At 38.8% G+C, this 22,334-nt stretch overlaps 1 protein-coding gene across 1 annotated transcript; it reads left to right on the top strand.

The window, feature by feature from the left end:
- The first annotated feature begins 2,668 nt into the window (after positions 1-2,668).
- Positions 2,669-19,312, top strand: KLHL41 (kelch like family member 41). Its single transcript, XM_046019477.1, has 6 exons — positions 2,669-3,786; positions 7,437-7,594; positions 7,718-7,825; positions 14,281-14,466; positions 16,124-16,270; positions 18,730-19,312. The coding sequence occupies exons 1-6, from the start codon at positions 2,677-2,679 to the stop codon at positions 18,839-18,841; spliced, it is 1,821 nt and encodes a 606-aa protein (XP_045875433.1). The 5' UTR covers positions 2,669-2,676; the 3' UTR covers positions 18,842-19,312.
- Positions 19,313-22,334: the final 3,022 nt, after the last annotated feature.

Below are 22,334 nucleotides of genomic sequence, written 5' to 3' on the forward strand. Positions count from 1 at the left end.
TTGTTTGTACTCATTGAAAAACCTCTTTGAAATTTTCAAATAGGATATTCTCTGATTTTTTGGTTAGCTACAATTTGGCAACTTCTCTAGCATCCCTGCTTTTTGCTACTGCTTTGATATTTAAAAAAAAAAAATTGTAAGGAGCCTTTGTCAAATCATTGAAATTAATCAAAGGAGCCCTCTTTCTCTAGAGGGAAAGGAGTGAGTGTGTAAAAACTTAAAAATAAGATGCAACTGTATGTACAACCATAAACACATAGTAACCAAATGCTAACTAAGTGCTAACCTGAGTTTAATTAAAGTCAAGGAATAAAAGCTATACATTGGTTTCTTTATTTAAAAAGGAAAGGAGTTGTACATTTTTAAGAGATAGTGTTATAATAAACAACCTACATTAAGGGGAAAAAGGGGCTGTTCGAAATTTTTACACAGGTCACAAAATGCTGCCAGGAATATGTTTAAATAGTTTTCGAAGCAAAACAGACTTTATAATTGCTGACTAGTAAGGAATCTCAAATGTCATATCATGGTGTTCGCATCTGACTCACTAATCTTTTCAAATGTTAGTTGTTAACAGAGTAGAGAGAAATGAGTCATTTATTGTTTAATCAAGGGAGCAGCTGTTAGTTTCTTCCAGTGTGTTAAAACCTTTAGTGACATCTATAAATGGAAAAGAGTCAATGAGCTCTTCTTTCAGCTGTTGTTTTAGCAGCTGACAGTACCTTTGACTTCACTGTGATGTAAAACAAAAGAAAAAAACCTTTACTCATAAAGACCTTGAAGTTTAAAAATACACAATTCACTGATCTAGGGGCATTTATTCATTTGACAAGTATTTACAGATCACATGAGGCCCTGGGGCTATAGCATTGAACAAAGCAAATTAAAAAAAAAAAATTTCCTGTCTTCAGGGAGCTTATATTCTTTTGAGCAGGTTTAAGAATACCAGACTTTGAGGGGCACCTGGGTGGCTCAGCCATTAAGCGACTGCCTTTGGATCAGGTCATGATCCCAGGGTCCTGGGATCAAGGCCTGCATCAGGCTCCCTGCTCAGTGGGAAGCCTGCTTCTCCCTCTGCCACTCCCCCTGCTTGTGTTCCCTTTCTCACTGTGTGTTCTCTCTGTCAAATAAATGAAATAAAATATTTAAAAAAAAAAAAAGAATACCAGACTTTGAAATTATACAGTATTTTCTGCAGTCTCATTGAGTTCAGAAAATGTGACAGTAAAAATTTTGTAATAATTCATGAAGAGGTATATATGATGTCATCTGCATATAAACAAAAAAGATTGATTTTTTTTTCAAATCATGACTTCTGCATTCCGTAATTAATAGGGTGTTCTATTACAATCAACAACTTAGATTATGATTTCAGTTACTCTTTTTTTCCCCTTGAATAGGCTTGTTTTCCAAATTATGCAGGTGATACAGCACTTCTTCCTGATTTTGCTGTGTTGTGTTGACAACATTGTTTTGTTTGTTTGCTTAAGACTTTATTTATTTATTTGACAGAGAGATACACAGCAAGAGAGGGAACACAGGCAGGGGGAGTGGGAAAGGGAGAAGCAGGCTTCCCGCCAAGCAGGGAGCCTGATGCAGGGCTCAATCCCAGCACTCTGGGATCATGACCTGAGCCCAAGGCAGACGCTTAACGACCGAGCCACCCAGGTACCCCTGTTGATAGCATTGTTTTTGTGGAGTTACATCTGTTCTGTATTTTTAACTTTTTATTTAATTTTTTTATTTTCAACACTTAAATCACAGAAAATCTTTAGTAATCATATGTGATTTTTTTCTTTACCTAGTGTTGACTCTTAACTATTCCTATTTCTTTCTGAACTTGTTTCATTTTAACCTTATGCATTTATCCTACTTGTGTTATAATTGTTTGCCACATCAGATCCTTTGTAGAGAAAAGCAGAGTCTGAATAACAAATAATTTTGTAATGTAATTCAATACTAATTACAGTTTTTCCACTTAAAAGGGTAATTTAGAATGTTAGAAAAGTAGCGGTTTCTCTATGTTTATTACTTCAATTATGATGAGATATTGTTATTAAAGGTTTTTTTAAATTATATTACTAGTACATAAATAGAAGTCTTTAAGTTTCCTACTTCGAAAAGAAAATTGTAAATACCACTGTTTTGAGTAGAAAATAAAAAATTTTATGTAACAGTAATTGGAAAAGGGATTTTGCTTATGAGTATTCAAATGAACTCACCTCATATTCTTGACCTTTGCATCATTCATTCAGACAGCCAAGGAGTTTGCCACTAGACCATTTTTAGTGGACTGACTCATTTTTATGATTCAGTTTTCTGTCAGTTCAATAAACACTTTCTTTAAACATGTCTTTATTGGCCTATGTTCTAATGCTTTATGTAAAAGCTTCCCACTTCATTTAAATCGCTTGTTTCTTAGCTGTTTCCTTAGTGATTAAAAGTTCCAGTTGTTCCCTTCAATCTATAACAGCTGCAGGAACAACTCTTCTTTCCAAACCAGCTCTCCTGAATTCCCGTTGTTAAGAGTTGGTATCTATATTTAGCTGGTGGGATTAAATTGCAAAGGCTTCAAGCTGGGCAAAGCACACCGATCTGCCTTTTTACAGCCAGACCTGTGTGCTGCAAGGAGCTAAGGCCTTCAGTGTCCCCTTCCTTACCCAGGTTACTCACAAAATGGATTCTCAGCGGGAACTCACAGAGGAACTGCGGCTTTACCAATCCACCCTTCTTCAGGACGGTCTAAAAGATCTCCTGGAAGAAAAAAAATTCATCGATTGCACCCTAAAAGCAGGTGACAAAAGTCTTCCATGCCACAGATTGATTTTGTCAGCTTGTAGTCCTTACTTCCGTGAGTATTTTTTATCCGAAATTGATGAGGGGAAAAAAAAGGAAGTAGTGTTAGATAATGTGGATCCTGCTGTGCTGGATTTGATCATCAAGTACCTGTACTCTGCCAGCATCGACCTCAACGATGGAAACGTGCAGGATATTTTTGCCCTGGCCAGCCGCTTTCAGATCCCTTCGGTGTTCACTGTCTGTGTTTCTTATCTTCAGAAGAGACTTGCTCCTGGTAACTGTCTAGCCATTTTAAGGTTAGGACTTCTTCTCGACTGCCCAAGACTCGCCATCTCTGCCCGTGATTTTGTGTCTGATCGCTTTGTACAGATTTGCAAGGAAGAGGACTTTATGCAGCTATCTCCGCAGGAACTGATCTCAGTAATTTCAAATGACAGCCTAAATGTAGAAAAGGAAGAAGCAGTATTTGAGGCAGTGATGAAATGGGTGCGAACGGACAAAGAAAACAGGGTTAAGAACCTTAGCGAAGTGTTTGACTGTATTCGTTTTCGCCTTATGACAGAAAAATATTTTAAAGATCATGTTGAGAAAGATGATATAATTAAAAGCAACCCAGAACTCCAGAAAAAAATCAAAGTTCTCAAAGATGCCTTCGGAGGCAAACTCCCAGAACCTAGCAAAAATGCAGAGAAGGCTGGGGCTGGTGAGGTGAATGGTGATGTTGGGGATGAAGACTTACTTCCTGGTTACCTGAATGACATTCCCAGGCATGGGATGTTTGTCAAAGACCTCATCCTCTTGGTTAATGACACAGCTGCCGTGGCTTATGATCCCACAGAAAATGAGTGCTACCTTACTGCACTGGCTGAGCAGATTCCCAGAAATCATTCTAGCATTGTTACCCAACAAAATCAGGTGTATGTGGTAGGAGGCCTATATGTGGATGAAGAAAATAAAGATCAGCCTCTACAGTCTTACTTCTTCCAGGTAAGAAGCGCTATTTTTATAAAAGTAGAGGCATAAAGGAGACTGTTATTTACCATTCCATTAGCTGATGTGTGAATTATTCAGGCTGCTTGTGTTCTATCCTGCTTGATGTCCAATTCCAGTCCCTTGCACTTTAGCTACTTCGAGAGCTGACAGAAATATTTAAATCAGTTAATTTAATGGCTTGTTAATATTTAAGAAAAAGTTTGGTGAAGAATGAGGTCCTAATTAATATGTAAGTGATGACTCAAGATTTTCTTTATATTCTTACCCAAAATGTCAAGTTTTTAGCTGATCGTGACTATGCTCTCTCAAAACCCAGTGTTTTAGTAAAGCTTAAATTTATTCTTGTATCTCTTCTGAAAAATAGGTTAATGTATTTCCCTAAGTCATAGTACTTTACACATTACAAAAATGATAATTGATCAGATTTTCAGCCTTTTTCCAGGTTTTCTTGAACTGATCTGAAGTTCTTAAAGATAGCATTTTATCTGTTATTTATGTTTACTGACTAAAATATAATTTTGTTGTAAATGAAGAGAACTTATGTACTTAAATTACATACTTTGGGTTACTTTCAGGGAAAAAGTATCTACACCAGTGTGACTAACTTGAATTTATTAATTATATTTAGAAATTTTTATTTATGATTTTTTTTTAAGTAGACTCCATACCTAGTATGGAGCCTAACATTGGGCTTGAACTCACAACTCTGAGATCAAGACCTGAGCTGAGATCAAGATTCGGATGCTTAACAGACTGAGACACCCAGGTGCCCCATTAATTTTTATTTATGACAAGTGACCACATGTATTTGGATCAGAGTTGTACTTAGACGTTATTACAAGTTAATCTGTTCTGTGAAACCCCAGAAGTGTCCAGGAAAACAAATCCTCCAAACTAATAGATTCTTTGTGGTTTATTTGAAGGGAATTTATTTCATATTATCAACATGACATCTTTTATCAGTTTATGAAGGAATCAGTGGCTTAACCTTTATCTTGAATAATGCCAATACCAGTACTTTGTAGCTTACAGCTAGCTCAGAAGAGTTTGTTTAGGTCATAGCTACCCAGAGCCTGAGGTTTATGGGCACTTGAGTTGGAAAGGCCAAAGATAAGTGTAGAATGTCATAGTCACTGTGTGCCCTCAGAGTGTGTGACATGCTATGCATTCACAAAATACTACTTTTAACCAGCTTTTTCTAATCTTGAAAAATCTAATAATCTAAAAATCTAATAAAGTTAATCATGATTCTTAATTTTCAAAGTTCTGTCAAAGAGTGTTAACTACAAAGTGCAAAAATATAATCGAAGCCATAATCATAAGTATTTGAATGCATGCCAGAAAATTTCCCAAGCCCTAATTTTAAATTCACTGAAACTTCAGAAAAGCTAAATTCTATTTAAAAGGTAATAATTATATCTAGGAAGTAAAAATGCCATCAAAACACAGACAGACAAAAACAAAAAAATACAGATGAACAGATACCTAGAAATCATAGAGCCAAGAAATACTTATAGTCTTATCTTTATTCTCTTCCATCTTGTTACTGTTCTTACTTTTATTGGCACAGCTTCTCATTTCCATTTCAAGAAGCCTGTTTGATGTTCTTTATAATTATAAAAAGTTACACAAAGTTGGAAAGATCGACTTCCTGTCATTGCCCATGCCTTGCGCCTTTTAAAAGGCACAAATAGTGCAACAAGGTACCGGGATAAAGCACCCGACTGTAAAAAGGGTTATTTATGACTCAAAAGGAAAAGCACGTATGAGAATATCAGGTTTTATATTGTATTTTTCTGCTTGGTCACATCTTAAGACATTTTATAATGTCTTAAGTTAGGAGTAGAATGATCTTTGATTGTATGTTATAGATGATGAGAATTCTTTACCTGGGTAAGAGAGGGGATTTTTTTCCTTAGAATTAATAGATTCATCAAATCTTTGAATAGCACCCCATCCTAAAGTAATCTAGGTCCAAACCTTGATCGGAAACTAGAGCCAGAGTGGTTAAATAGCTTGACAGCTCATCTATAAAAGTGCCTGGTAGGCAGTCTCCTATTACATTTGCTGTAGTAAGTGCCCTAACTGGGGGTCGTGTGGGGCTGTGGGCAGTACTGTCCAGCATGGGCAGTACACCCTCCAGTCTGGGATTACAGCAGCTACTGTTCCCATTTAGAAAACAGTGGATTTATATAGCTTCTATTTGAATATCACTTAAAAGTTCTGTGAGCATTTAGTACAAAACTGTCACAGACCCAAACCTTCACAAATGTTCATTATTTCTATTGGAGCACACACCACTTTCTTGATCAAAGGATTTGTTTTCAAGAAGGAAAACATTAGAGCTCACTATCTAGATGTTAAAATTTGTGACTGCAGAGCTAACAATATACATGTGAGGAATAAACTGCTCATCACATCTTGTCTTAATTAGTGCTTTACTTTAACCAGAATTATGAGGCAAGATATATACAGACTTCTACAGAGATCCCTCCCTGTCCTGCAGCCTTTAATATCTGCACCTGCTCTTGGTATCCAATTATTCTGGGGTTTATTCCTTTTTCTTCTACTACACAAAAGTAGCACAACAGAGAACAATCTGTAACTGCATTCCCTCGTGAAGCTGTGTTCTCATGCCTTGGTGTCCTAAAATGCATACTGGAAAATCTTATAAATGACCTATAGTAAGTGCTGAAACCAATGCCAGCCATACCAGAATGACCCATGAGAGCATGGGCACTTCGAGAGCTGGCTTAGGCTTGCAGAAGTGGCAGTCGCAAAAACGGGCAAGTTGCTTCTATTACTAATAGATTTTTTTTTTTTTTTTTTTAGATTTTATTTCTTTATTTGACAGAGAGAGAGAGATCACCAGTAGGCAGAGACGCAGGCAGAGAGTCAGGGGGAAGCAAGCTCCCTGCCAAGCAGAGAGCCAGATGCGGGGCTCGATCCCAGGACCCTGGGACCATGACCTGAGCTGAAGGCAGAGGCTTTAATCCACTGAGCCACTCAGGCGCCCCGATTTTTTTTTTTAAATAAAGACAAGGGTATTTCAAATGACTTCCAATGAAAGGGTAGGAGGTTATAGCTGTTAATACCTGCCTGTGTCAGAAGTAATAAAGTGAAACAGAGAGAACCTAAACAATTCTGAAGACTAGAAAAATGATGTTGTCTAACATCCCAGTTGTCTGTGGACTGAGTGACAGGTCCAGCTGTCCTGGGTGCCGGCTTGGGGAGTGTGTTAAATATAGCATTCTGGGGTCATTCACATATTGTGGCCCTCCCTACAGTGACAATATCTCTTTCCTCAATGCCCTGAAAGTATTATGATGTCTTTTCTGAACCTGAAGAAGGCAACATGGGAAGAAACTTTGACAAGGAACAGTTCTAACCGACCACTTGTGACTCTATTCTCTCCCTCCTTATTGCAGATTTTGGCATTTTAAGTAAGCCAAGTAGGTGTTCTCGTTTTTCTTGGTATTCCAGAGGTAAAATATGATACTTTTGGATTGCAGTTTTATTTTACCTGCAACATCCTTGACTATGTCAGTGCATTCAACACAACATGTAAAATATAGCATATTGCTTAGTGCAACTGTAACTTTTTTCTGACAAGTTCCACAATTCCTCATATGTTTTTCTTTCAGCTTGATAACATAGCATCTGAGTGGGTTGGACTTCCACCTCTGCCTTCAGCCAGGTGTCTCTTTGGTCTGGGAGAGGTAGATGACAAAATCTATGTAGTAGCAGGCAAGGACCTTCAAACAGAGGCTTCGCTGGATTCAGTATTATGCTATGATCCCGTGTAAGTTGACCTGACATTCCTGTTTCCTAAGCATTTGGGTATACGAGTGCCTATTACATATTCGTAACCTTATACCCTGGCATTAACTGAAAGCACAGAAGTTCTACCATCTTTTCATTGCAGGGCTGCAAAGTGGAATGAAGTTAAAAAACTGCCTATCAAAGTCTATGGCCACAGTGTGATTTCACATAAGGGGATGATATATTGTCTAGGAGGAAAGACAGATGACAAGTAAGTACCTTAAAATCTCCTTATGGTTTACATCCAAAAGATTTTTTTTAAACCTTTGGGTTTTTTAAAAGTAAGCTCTACCCCCAGTGTGGGGCTTGAACTCACAACCCTGATATCAACAGTTGCATGCTCTGTTGACTGAACAGCCAGGCGCTCCTCCAAATGATTTTTATTGCAAGAGTTCTTTCTTCCTTTCATTTGAATCTACATACTGAAATGGGACTTAGTTCTCATCCGTAATATTTTGGAAGTTAAAGTTTCAAAACAAAATTTTGAAAAGCTATTAGAGGATATTATAAATGATTTCTATGGGAAACTGAAGGGCAATTAAAATAAAATTGAAAAATTGCTAACCTGGGGCACCTGGATGGCTCAGTTGGAGAAGCGTCTGACTCGTGATTTCGGCTCAGGTCATGATCTCAGGGTTGTAAGATGGACCCCTGCATCGGGCTCCAAGCTCAGCATAGACCCTGCTTGAAATTCTCTCCTTCTCCCTCTGCCCCTCCCCCTCTCTCTTTCTCTAAAATAAATAAAATCTTTTTTTTTTTTTTAAGTTGCTTAAGGGACGCCTGGGTGGCTCAGTGGGTTAAGCCGCTGCCTTCGGCTCAGGTCATGATCTCGGGGTCCTGGGATAGAGACCCGCATCGGGCTCTCTGCTCAGCAGGAAGCCTGCTTCCTCTTCTCTCTCTCTGCCTGCCTCTCTGCCTACTTGTGATCTCTCTCTGTGTGTCAAATAAATAAATAAAATCTTTAAAAAAAAAAAAGTTGCTTAAGTAAACTTGTAGATTCCAGCATATTGCTAGGAACTAGCATGATATTGCCATCATAAGCATTCTTACAGTGAAAAAGCAGCATTTAGGAGCATAATCAAGTCTTTAATTGAGCTAATTTTTAATTATATCTTACTACATTAAAACCAATAGGCTTTGGGGGCACCTGGATGGCACAGTAGATTAACCCTTGGATTCTTGGTTTCGGCTTAGGTCGTGATCTCCAGGTCCTGATATCAAGTCCCTAGTGGGGTACCCCTAGTTGGGTTCCCCAAGTTGGGCTTCCTCACTAGGTGCAGTCTGCTTGAGATTTTCTCTCCCTCTCCTTCTGCCCCTCCCGCTTGTGCTTTTGCACTCTCCCTCCCTCTCTAAAATAAATTGATAAATCATTAAAAAAAAAGTGGGCTTTCTTATTCTTTAGACCATAACTAAATAAAAATTAAGTCTACTCTGTAATATAATAAAATATAACTGCTAAAGGGATAGTGCGTAAAAATACTACAGATTTGTACTTTCCATGCATAAAAGAGAATTTAGGTGAGTTTGAAACTGAAAAGCATGGGGACTGAAAGGAGTGCAGTTGTTTCCTAAACATTGTTTCACTGACTTACTCCTGGACAGAGGGGATATTTTTTTTTCTTTTATTTGTCAGAGAGAGTGAGCACAGGCAGACAAAGAGGCAGACAGAGAAGCAGGCTCCCCACTGAGCAAGGAACTGGACACAGGACTCGATCCCAGGATACTGGGATCATGACCTGAGCCGAAGGCAGCTGCTTAACCAACTAAGCCACCTAGGCATCCCTGGACAGAGGGGATATTAAAAACATTTAACAACGGGTCACAAAGAGGCACTGATCAAATAGAACTATTGCACCTGGTTCACCCACTAGTGTCCAGTGTCTTATGAGGAAAACAGGATGAAAATCATAGAACTTGACTTCTAGGCACTTCTCAAGGGATAGTTCATTAGGAAAAAGATTTTGTAACTCAAAGGGAGAAGTGAGTTCAGAGTGCTCTAGGAATCAGTTAATTAAACGAGTAGCCCATCTGGTAAAATGAAGATTTTCAGTTTAAATAGTAAGAATTAATATCTTGGCCCTGAAAACTCTGCCTAATTTGGCTTTTGCCCAGGTTGCTTAATAAATAAAGATGTCGATTCTGGAAAGGGAACCAGAATTAAGAATTACATGGACAAAGCAGGAAAGGAGAGTAAAATATGGAAATATGGAAATGTGCTAGGAATAAAGAACTCTATATTAGTGAATAATTAATGGTCATTATTAAATTAAAATGACATGACAGAGGAAATGTGATTTTTAGAAAAGATTTTATTTATTTATTTGACAGAGAGACAGCAAGAGTGGGAATACAAGCAGGGGGAGTGGGAGAGGGAAAAGCTGGCTCCCCGCTGAACAGGGAGCCAATGTCGGGCTCATCCTGAGATCCTCAAATCCTGACCTGAGCCAAAGGCAGATGCTTAAAACTGAGCCACCCAGGCACCCCAAGAAATGTGATTTTAAAAAGCAGTGGGAACCTGGGGCGCCTGGGTGGCTCAGTGGGTTAAAGCCTCTGTCTTTGGCTCAGGTCATGATTCCAGGGTCCTGGGATCGAGCCCCACATCAGGCTCTCTGCTCTGCAGGGAGTCTGCTTCTTCCTCTCTCTCTCTGCCTGCCTGCCTACTCGTGATCTGTCTGTCAAATAAATAAATAAAATCTTAAAAAAAAAAAAAGGCAGTGGGAACCTAAAAAAAACAACAACAACAAAACAGAAACAGACTCATGGATACAGGAAACAAACTGGTGGTTACCAGAGTGGGGTAGGGTTGAGGATGGGTGGATAATATTGTAATTAACTTTGTATGGTAACTAGACTCACCATGGGGGATGATTTCATAATGTATAAAAATATCAAATCACTGTGATACACACCTGAAACGAATATGATATGGTATGTCAATTATATCTCAATTTAAAAAATAAAGTAAAAATAAATGTCTAATTGTTTTAAAAAGGGCTTTTATACAGTCTATCCTATTCAAAGATAATATATACTGAAATTTTTATATTTTCCTTAATCTAAGCTATTCCTATCAAATAAATATTTAAAGGAAAGCCATATTACAAACTTACTCAGTGAAAAATCTTATTTGGGGTATTTTTCCGGACTAAATGGCATGGAAAATGTGTATTAAGCAGTGTTCTGACTTTGGAAATGTAGTGACCCTGCCAAATGATTTGAATTGTTTCCTTCAAGTGGTATTAGTAACTAGGAAATCGATATGTCGGTAAAAGCATACAGGTCTTGTCAGTAAAAATATATTAATCTTGAGAATCTGATTAACCAAGACAACATTGCTTGACGAATGCCAAAGTCAAGAACTTTGAAATGAGTCATTATCTAAAAGTAAGCACTGAATTGCACTAGTTAAACCACTGGATTTGAAGAACATGATTTTGTAATCATGCCCTTGTCAAGAAGTCTTAAAGTAATACTTACAGTCAAATACTAACAGAAGTTCTTCTACTCCGAATACATGTTTTTTTTGTTTGTTTGTTTGTTTTTGTTGTTTATTTACAGCATAACAGTGTTCATTGTTTTGGCATCACACCCAGTGCTCCATGCAGTACGTGCCCTCCCTATTACCCACCACCTGGTTTCTCAACCTCCCACACCCCCCCCCTTCAAAACCCTCTGGTTGGTTTTCAGAGTCCATAGTCTCTCATGGTTCATCTCCCCTTCCAGTTTCCCTCAACTCCCTCTCCTCTCCATCTCCCCATGTCCTCCATGTTATTTGTTATGCTCCACAAATAAGTGAGACCATATGATACTTGACTCTCTCTGCTTGACTTATTTCGCTCAGCATAATCTCTTCCAGTCCCGTCCATGTTGCTACAAAAGTTGGGTATTCATCCTTTCTGATGGAGGCATAATACTCCATTGTGTATATGTACCACATCTTCCTTATCCATTCCTCTTTTGAAGGGCATCTTGGTTCTTTCCACAGTTTGGCGACCGTAGCCATTGCTGCAATAAACATTAGGGTACAGATGGTCCTTCTTTTCACTACATCTGTATCTTTGGGGTAAATACCCAGCAGTGCAATTGCAGGGTCATAGGGAAGCTCTATTCTTAATTTCTTCAGGAATCTCCACACTGTTCTCCAAAGTGGCTGCACTAACTTGCATTCCCACCAACAGTGTAAGAGGGTTCCCCTTTCTCCACATCTTCTCCAACACACGTTGTTTCCTGTCTTGCTAATTTTGGCCATTCTTTTTTTTTTTTTTTAAGATTTTATTTATTTATTTGACAGACAGAGATCACAGGTAAGCAGAGAGGCAGGCAGAGAGAGAGGAAGGAAAGCAGGCTCCCCGAGGAGCAGAGAGCCCAATGTGGGGCTCGATCCCAGGACCCTGGGATCATGACCTGAGCGGAAGGCAGAGGCTTTAACCCACTGAGCCACCCAGGCGCCCCTAATTTTGGCCATTCTAACTGGTGTCAGGTGGTATCTCAATGTTGTTTTAATTTGAATCTCCCTAATGGCTAGTGATGATGAACATTTTTTCATGTGTCTGATAGCCATTTGTAAGTCTTCGTTGGAGAAGTGTCTGTTCATATCTTCTGCCCATTTTTTGATATGATTATCGTTTTGTGTGTGTTGAGTTTGAGAAGTTCTTTATAGATCCTGGATATCAACCTTTTGTCTGTACTGTCATTTGCAAATATCTTCTCCCATTCCGTGGGTTGCCTTTTTGTTTTGTTGACTGTTTCCTTTGCTGTGCAGAAGCTTTTGATCTTGATGAAGTCCCAAAAGTTCATTTTCGCTTTTGTTTCCTTGGCCTTTGGAGACATATCTTGAAAGAAGTTGCTGTGGCTGATATCGAAGAGGTTACTGCCTATGTTCTTCTCTAGGATTCTGATGGATTCCTGTCTCACGTTGAGGTCTTTTATCCATTTTGAGTTTATCTTTGTGTACGGTGTAAGAGAATGGTCGAGTTTCATTCTTCTACATACCGCTGTCCAGTTTTCCCAGCACTATTTATTGAAGAGACTGTCTTTTTTCCATTGTATATTTTTTCCTGTTCCATTGTATATTTTTTCCTGTTTTGTCGAAGATTATTTGACCATAGAGTTGAGGGTCCATATCTGGGCTCTCCACTCTGTTCCACTGGTCTATGTGTCTGTTTTTATGCCAGTACCACGCTGTCTTGGTGATCACAGCTTTGTAGTAAAGCTTGAAATCGGGTAACGTGATGCCGCCAGCTTTGTTTTTGTTTTTCAACATTTCCTTAGCAATTCGGGGCCTCTTCTGATTCCATACAAATTTTAGGATTATTTGCTCCAGCTCTTTGAAAAATACTGGTGGAATTTCGATAAGACTAAAGAAAAAAAGTTGTCCTCACAAAAAGTTGGAGATTTTGTTTGTTTGCTTTTTGACTTTACCAAATACATTCAGAGGTGCCCAGCTGGCTCAGTTGGTAGAGCATGTGATTCTTGATCTTGGGGTTGTGAGTTCAATCCGCACTGGGCATAAAGCTTACTTTAAAAAAGTGAAAACAAGGGTGCCTGGGTGGCTCAGTCATTCAACATCCGCCTTCCACTCAAGTCATGATCCCAGGGTCGTGGGATGGAGCCCCACATCGGGCTCCCTTCTCAGCTGCGAGCCTGCTTCTCCCTCTCCTACTCCGCCAGCTTGTGTTCCCTTTCCCGCTGTGTCTCTCTCTGTCAAATAAATAAAATCTTTAAAACAATATATAATATATATATATATATATTTTTTTTTTTTTTTTTTTAAAGTAAAAACAGGGACCCTGGGTGGTCTGCCTTTGGCTCAGGTCATGTTCTCCAGGTTCTGGAATGGAGCCCTGAGTCAGGCTCCCTGCTCAGCAAGAAGCTGCCTCTCCCTCTCTCTCTCCCTCTTCCCCTGCCCCTGCCCCCAAGCTCCGCGTTTGCGCACGTGTATACACACACACACTCTCAATCTCTCTCTCTCTCAAATGAATAAATAAAATATTTTTAAAGCAAAAGCAAAAAAAAAATGCACAAATATATCCAGCTAATCAATTATTATTTAGCATTTTGAACTCCCATCAGTAAATTATGGATAACTTCAAGGAAGATACTAATGCAGATAAGTACAGGTTTTCTTGGTAGCCTTTAGCATATAAAACTGTTCTCATTACTCATCTACTCCCATGACTGGTTGCCTACAGTCCCAGATTTCTTAAAAATGCATTGGTGTATTAATGATATACTAAAATGAAATGAGCCATCATATTACATAAATTTAAAATAGGTACTTTCATACCTAATTTTTTAAATTAACTGATCCATTCCTAGGAGATTCAAATAGTAAGATAAACTGAACATTTTTATTACTTAGCACAGTAAAGATTTATGAATTTTTTTTAGCTCTATTCCTGTCTTCCATTGTATTTAGCAACAGAAAGGATTAAAATCTACTCTTTCTGCGCAGTTGCCAAAAGGAAAGTTACCCTACCTTCCAGTAGTATAATTAAGTTCCCCACATTTGGAATTGTCATATATTCAGATTAAGAATACTTTGAGTTTTTCTAATTCTGTTTTATGTATTTCAGATTGGAAGCAAAGCTAAATGATTAGTGAAATTACTTCCTTCAGAAAAGGAAGTTTCTAAAGGGACCATTTTGTTGTCTTTTATGTTTACAGAAAGTGTACAAACAGGGTGTTTATCTACAACCCCAAAAAAGGAGACTGGAAGGATCTGGCTCCAATGAAAACCCCTCGTTCCATGTTCGGAGTGGCAGTGCATAAAGGCAAAATTGTGATTGCGGGAGGTGTCACTGAAGATGGTCTTTCAGCTTCAGTGGAAGCTTTTGACCTCACAACCAATAAGTGAGTTGCTATATATTACTACAGCATATTAATCACTCTACTTTCCAACTTTGGATGAAAATTAAACTTTCTAATTAGGGCACGGGGAGAGGAAGGCAGGGAGGCAAGGATTAAAAGGAAACATCTGGATCTGGGCTTCTGCTGTTACTGGATGTGAAATGCCTAACATTCTGATGCATTAAGTGGGTTTGCAACTTGGAATACATAAACCTCAAGTTAATACCAGAATGTTCCATTTATCCTTTTTATTAACTTTGTGAGTTCAGTCATGGAAAGGTAATGCTAATGAATAATCAGATGCATGTGGATGGATATACATATCTCCATATGGTTATTTGATTTGAAATATGTAGTTTGTTTAAGGACGGAAAGACCTCCACTTAGCTTGTGATGTTTGTAAAGTATGAATGTTTCAGAAATTTTTTTATGCTCTTTATAAGTTTCTTAAAATGTTCATATATAAGCTTTTACTGGCTTAAAATTAATGTGAAAAGATATTTGACAGATCTTCTTTGTGTAAAATTAGTCTTTTTCAAATTTTTGAGCTCACTCATCTGGATAAGTATATAGTTTTTATACTCCTAGTTTAGCAATGAAGAAAAAATTAGAGTACTGTCATTACTTTTTTAAGGAACCATGTAATGTCTGATTATAAAATAGACTTTAATATCTGAAAATCACCAAGGAATTTTTATGGAAGAGGATTTAAATTATCATTAAAAACATCTTTTTGAAAACTGTGTATTATGAGTAAACACTCATAAGAAGTTAAAAAGCAGCTCACAGAATTGTAAATACTCTATGCTCTTAGTTTTTTTCATATGTATGTATAGATGTTTATATTTAAATTTGTGTGCTTTTTGAGAAATAACAAAATTACACTAAAATGTTCCTTATGATTACTCTGGAGGCTATGATTATGGGTGATAGTTGTTTTTTTCTATACCTTTTTGTATTTCCAGATTTTCTACAATGTACATATACTATTTTTATAGTTAGAAAAACAGGTAATACATTTAGAGTAAAGGTCCACTTTTAATGCCAGAGCAATCAAATAGAGAATTTCAAAATGATTAATTCCTTCTAGATTCTTGATCCTGCCAACTAATTTGTTTGATTTTATAGTTATGTGTCCTATTTCAAATGGCTGTTAACATTAAAAAGTCCCCTTAAATCCTTTATTTAAAAAGATGTAGTATAAGTCATCAAAAAGAAAATTACCAACCCTAGTTTCTAAACTAGGATAATATAAAGTGAGTCACATGCCTTTATTGCAAAGAATTTGGAGATTTCTTGAGAAATGATGGAAATCAGAGTTTCTAAAAATGTGTATTAGCATTCAAATGAATTCCAACACCGTAGGACCTAGGAGGCCTAGAACTGCCACAAAACGCCCACTGTTTATATCACCATTGCTGAACATGCGAACTGATGAAGGAAATATTCTGGGATTGACATATTGAGAGCTTTATAGTTAACCTGATTACATCTTTCAAATAAAGGAACATGTCAATATTTTTCAGTAACAAACTTATCCTTCTAGCTGTAGATGCCTTTGCTACTTGAATTTTTAAATTAAATTTTCATATAATTGTTCAGTAAATACATGTGACATTTCCTTAGATTTTACATTGACTCTATTTTCAAAAATTCCTAGATGGGAAGTAATGACTGAATTTCCCCAAGAAAGAAGTTCCATCAGTTTGGTCAACCTGGCTGGATCCCTATATGCCATCGGTGGTTTTGCCATGATTCAGCTGGAGTCCAAAGAGTTTGCCCCCACTGAAGTCAATGACATATGGAAGTAAGTTTTTTTGACTCCCAGTTTTCTGGACCAAATAGCAAATCAAATAACTGATAACAGATAAGACAAACAATTTTGCAGTAAAGAGTAGGCCAGACTTTCCCAACATGGATGCTTCTTCTTGGTAGTAGACTAAACACTTTTCGAATCTAACTGGACTTCTGCACATGCCACTAACTTGAGCATCAAGTACTGCTTCTAATTGTGCCTGGGGAAGGAGTCTTCTGGGCCTGTGAATCGGGAAAATGAGAGTTGGACTGGTGATCCCGTGAGCTCCATTCTGGCTGTAAAAGTGTACTGCTCTAGGCATCTAGCAGAGCAAAGGCTACTTCCAACCCTTAGTTGATATCCTCAGAAAACAGAGTTCTGAAGAAACACATAACTTCTTGAGTTTCCGTGAATTTGTTAATTCTATTTTGAATCTAATGTAAGTGGTTTTCCAGTTTTTGAGGATTCAGTTACAAATGCTATTTAAAAAGAAGTGAAAAGTCGCGATCCATTTTACTGGTCAGAGAGGAGCTGGCCAGATGTCCCAAGTATGACACTTGCAGTGGTTACTCATCTGAGTATTTTAAGTTAGGCTTAAAACGAAGGTAGTATTTATACAGCATGTGTGGGGTGGAGAATTCTACCGTAGTTTCTGATGCTGTGAACACCCCCTGGAGAACAATGTGTATACAAGAAGTCTTGGGAGACGGGTAGGTTGTGTCATGCATGGAGAGTCACATAGTTGGGCAGGGCATACACTATGCAGCTGTCTGGTTACCATTAGGACACCTCATGGGTCTGCCAAATGGTGCCTGCTGCCTTCAGCCCAGGAACTGTGCTTGCTGAGAAAAATTCATAGGTGGTAGATCTCAGTTTCCTGAGGTGAGCATTACTGAGTTCATCCTGTACACTTACCCAGAAATTGCCAAACTCATGCTTTCCCTCTCAGCTTAAAGGCCAGCCCCCACTCTCAAGGAAGGATGCCCTTCCCTGGTCTGTGACCAGATTGTCCAGAACCTTGGACACACTCGAGGGATGGCCTGTGGACTAGCAGTGGTGGCATCTCCTGAGAGTCTCTTAGAAATGCAGAATCCCAGCCCCCATCCCAAACTCACTCAATCAGAATCTTCATTTTAACAAGATTCCCAGGTGATTTGCAAGCACAGCTCTGGAAGAGGGATCAGTGAAGGCATACCACCAAGGCTGAGAGTGGAAAGTGTATGTTATTGGTTCTTTTTTTTTTTTTTTTTAAAGATTTCTACTTATTTATTTGACAGAGAGAAATCACAAGCAGGCAGAGAGGCAGGCAGAGAGAGGAGGAAGCAGGCTCCCCACGGAGCAGAGAGCCCGATGCGGGGCTCGATCCCAGGACCCTGAGATCACGACCCGAGCCGAAGGCAGCGGCCCAATCCACTGAGCCACCCAGGCGCCCCTGTTATTGGTTCTATACCTGAGCCAGCACATGCCTCATTCCCTGGGGAATGGGAAGGGTGAAAGGCCCATGGCTTAACCAAGCAATTATTTTGTGCATCAAACATCATTTCCTTGTGTTGTTGTGATAGTAACTAGCTGTGGAGAGGGCAAGAAAGAAAATGGCTATAAAGGCTATAAACTATTCCTCATCTCCCCCCCCAAAAAGGAGGAGGAAGAAAGAAAAGTGGAAATTTCCAGGGAAGAAAGAGGCTAGACTTAGGAAGAGGTTGAGATGGAAAAAGACTGGAAGCAGTAGGAAAAAAAAAAAGAATGAAATAATGGGAGGGCTGAGAAGGTCAGGGTTTTTGGAAAACAGGGATGAATACCAACAGTGAGATAGGCAGTGATTCTTAACCCTCACTGCACATTTAAATCACCTAGGATGTTTTTAAAAATATACCAGTGCTTGGACTTCTGTGCAGGCCAATTATATCAGGATTTCTGCCGTCGGGTCCTAAAACCTCCTCAGGTGATTATACCAGGCAGCCAGGGTTGAGAAACAGTGATGTTGGGGAATGGTGCTATCAGTCAGCTGAATCCCATCTGAGCCTCTCTGATTTCTACGGATGACCAAAAGCATCTGTCTAGCCACTCCTGTTCTTCCCAGTTCTTACTCTTAAGGTAGAGTCAACTGACCTTGACTCATAGAGACTGGCCATCATTATTGGTCCAAAGGTGAACAACTGATTGCTTTAACTGTTGATTACTCTTCGTCTCTGAACAGTCTTTGATTCCCAGAAAAGGCTTAACTGCCTAAGCATCCTGATTAAATATCATGGCGGTGGTTCAGGAGTTCAGACACATGCTCATTCAGGGAAAGCATATTTGGGGAGGAATGTACTCCACCAGTCAGGTGCATCCTCCTCCGGACAAAAGCCAATAGGATTTTCTCAAAAACCCATATTTGTGTACTGAATACCAGGAAACCTACAGAGCTTATTAAGCCTAAGCTTATTAAAACTGCTTATTGATTACTCTTTTTTTTTTTTTTCCATCAGGTATGAAGATGATAAAAAAGAATGGGCCGGGATGTTGAAGGAAATACGTTATGCTTCAGGAGCTAGTTGCCTAGCAACACGTTTAAACCTCTTCAAACTGTCTAAACTATAAACAGAGAGGTGAAAAAAAAAACCAATAGAATGGGATGTGTTTTGTTTGGAAATAGGGCTTTAATTTATTCTGTTTTTCAAAAGCCTACGCAGAGATTCATGTAGAAATTATTCACATGAGGTTAGCAGTGGGCATCATAACCTCAAGTCATTGAAATCCTAGGTATAATGATCATTGTTTAAAACCATTTTCTAGTAAGAAATTAAATATTAAGTTGAATGGATTATTTCTTTTGTTACTCTGTCTCAATCAACTGTAAAGATTTCTAAATTTGAGTTGTTTACGATTCTTTCACTTGCATTGTTATGGTAACTTTACACTCATTTTCTATTATATATTAAATTGGAATGAAATATGTACATCTACATTTTTTAATGTTTAAAGTATCAAATATCACTTTCACTTGTGCTTCAAGATATGACAAGAATCCTATGCATTATGTTACAGATTACATGCCATAAGAAAACTTTGGAAATGCCTTTTAAGAAGTATAATAAATGAGTCTAATTTGAAGGGAAAAAATCTCTAAGTAGTCAAATTCAAGTGGTCTTCCTTTTTTTTCTCCATTCCTCTTGTGATACTAGTATACTGTTATTTAAATCAAATTAATTTTTTTTTAAATTAAACACCAGTAAACCACAGTCTTCAAGCTCCTAACTGCAGTATCTATGGTAGAAGGGTTAAGGATTGTCCTCAGGAAATGAATTGACTCTAAATTGCCAGGCATTAGTTGGGGCCAGTGAGTGTACTGGAGGAGGATATGTATTTGTTGGTTTAAGCTTCATCTATATTTTCCATGAAAGAGCTACCTATTCATAAATTTCTGATAGAAAGGTGACTGTATCGTTGCATTTTCTGGGATATGAAACACCATATTCAATATGTTCTTAATGTACACACTAACTTGACATCTCAGTCCACAACCATTGATGCTTCCACAGATACATTTGCCTTCTGTCCTTACACATCTTATTTTCTGAAAAACCTGACTTGGAACTAATTTGGAATGTTCCACTATTACTTGTCAAGCAATTTCATAAAGAAAAGATGAGTCTTCATACAGGTTTATTGTCTCTACCATAAATATGGGAACTTCCAATGAAACCCAGTTTTACTTGGGATCTCTGATGTAGAATCCTGGGTACTTTTCTGTATTGACAAATACTGCCCTAGATTATACACCATTATACAATCCACAGATCCTGAGGGTGGGACACTCCACAGGTTTTTCAGCAGATAAACTGTTTGGAAGAGAAAGTGGGAGATGCTTATAAATTAAGACACACTTCAAGGGGGTGAGGTGCAAATTATGGTCTCTATAGAGATGCAAACCTGAGTAATAAAACTGTTAGAGGAAGTGCTTACTATAAAAGCAAGATAGTGGTTACTTTGGGGGACCCAGGGGATCCTGGGATCATGACCTGAGCAAAGGAGGACACAACCCACTGAACCACCCAGGTGTCCAGCTAAGTAACGATATTTTAAACAAGGTACTTCAACTAAACCTAAAGCAAATATCAACAGACCAAAACTTACGCAGGACCCATGTTTTATAGCTATGCTTAAAACTCAAGGCGCTCTGGCTACCAACTTATTTAGGGACAGAATGAACTTAGAGGGTCATTAAGTCAGAAGGCAGTAAGTTTCAGATGCTAATTACCTGCACAACCACCAGGTGGCCTGAGGATAGTTACTACACGGTTTTCCGCCCAGCACAAATAAATCATTCTTGGAAGAAGGGCTAGGGGTTATATCACATAGTAGGCCTTTAGTAACTATTTTATTGAATAAATGTGTTGTAAAACAAGAGAAAATCATTATTTCCCCATCATGGGTAGGAGCAGACCAGGTCAAGATTGGTCCATTTCCCACTCCCATCTCTTTATTTCCATTTATTTAAAAAAAAAAAAAAAATTCTGTCTCCTCCCACTTTCTATTAAACCAATCAGGTTTCCACACACACACACCCCTTCCCCAAAACTCTTCCTCGAAAGGTTACCAATGATTTTCATGTTGCTCAGTTTAATGGACATTTCCCAATCCTGGTTTTACCTGAACCACCAGCAGCATCTGATATAACTGCTCACCCCCTCCTCCTCCTCCTTGAAACGCTTCCTCAAACCTGGCTTCTAGGAAGTATCACTACCTATGACTGTCCCTCCTACCTCAATGGCCACCCCTGCCCAGGCTCCTCTGCTCATCTCTCCTTGACCTCACACTGGAGCATCTGGAGCTGAGTCCTCAGACTTCTCCTCCGTTCACTCTCCTCTAATCATATTATGTGATTTCACCTACTTTCATGACTTTATTATTTTTTTAAGATTTTATTTATTTATCTGACAGACAGAGATATCACAGGTAGGCAGAGAGGCAGGGAGAGAGAGAGAAAGGAAGCAGGCTCCCCGCTGAGCAGAGAGCCCGATTCGGGGCTTGATCCCAGGACCCTGAGATCGTGACCCGAGCCGAAGGCAGAGGCTTTAACCCCCTGAGCCATCCAGGCGCCCCTTCATGACTTTAAATACTGCTGACCACTTTCAAATTTGTATCTGGCATCTGGACCTCTGCCTTCACCTCCAAACTCATTAAAATGCCTATTTGGTAACTCCACTTAAGATGTTTAAAAGGCATCACAGGGATGCCTGGGTGGCTCAGTAGTTAAGCATTTACCTTCAGCTCAGGTCATGATCCCAGGGTCCTAGGATTGAGCCCCACATCGAGCTCCCTGCTCGGAAGAAGCAAGGAGCCTGCTTCTTCCTCCGCCTGCTTCTCCCCCTGCTTGAGCACTTTCTCACTCTGACAAATAAAATTTTTAAATCTTTTTAAAAATTAAAAAAAAAGAAAAATTTTAAAAAAGGCATCACAAACTCAACATTTCTAAAACCAAACTCATCATCTTCGCACCCGCTGCGCCCCCTATTTCTTCCTCCAGTAGACCTTCCCATCTCAGTTGTCATCTTTGTTGCTCAGGACAAAAACTTACAAGTATCTTTGACTCCTTTCCCTCATACTTCTTTTCCAGTGAGTGAGCAAATTTTGTTGCCTCAGCTTCCAAATATATCACAAAATCTGACCACTTCTTATTACTTCCACAGCTACCACTCTAAGCCGACCACCTATTTTTTATTTATTTTAAGTAGGCTCTACGCCCATTGTGGGGCTTGAACTCATGACCCTGAGATCAAGAGCTTCATGTTCTACGGACTGAACCAACCAGGTGCCTCACCAACGAACATTTTTTGTCTAGATTATTGCAATGACCTTCTAATGGGTTTCCCTGCTTATACACTTGTCTCATTGCAGTCTTCTCCCATCTCACTGAACAGAGTAGCCTAAGTGATTCATTCCTTTACAGAAACTCTCCAATGGCTGCTTATCTCACTCACCATAGCCAAGAGGTTGAGTATTATATATTTGACTGTTATCTGTGTTACCTTTTCTTGTATTATATACTCCCACCCTCAACCTCCCATTTATTCTGCTCCAGCCACAGGGG

This window comes from Meles meles, chromosome 9 (genome assembly GCF_922984935.1).
Source record: "Meles meles chromosome 9, mMelMel3.1 paternal haplotype, whole genome shotgun sequence".
NCBI classification, from domain to species: domain Eukaryota; kingdom Metazoa; phylum Chordata; class Mammalia; order Carnivora; family Mustelidae; genus Meles; species Meles meles.

Excerpts from the sequence above, each read along its gene's own strand:
- KLHL41 (XM_046019477.1), top strand. The coding sequence starts at position 2,677 with ATGGATTCTCAGCGGGAACTCACAGAGGAACTGCGGCTTTACCAATCC. Across the intron at positions 3,787-7,436 it reads TACAGTCTTACTTCTTCCAG|CTTGATAACATAGCATCTGA; the intron begins GTAAGAAGCGCT and ends TTTTTCTTTCAG. Across the intron at positions 14,467-16,123 it reads TTTGACCTCACAACCAATAA|ATGGGAAGTAATGACTGAAT; the intron begins GTGAGTTGCTAT and ends AAAAATTCCTAG.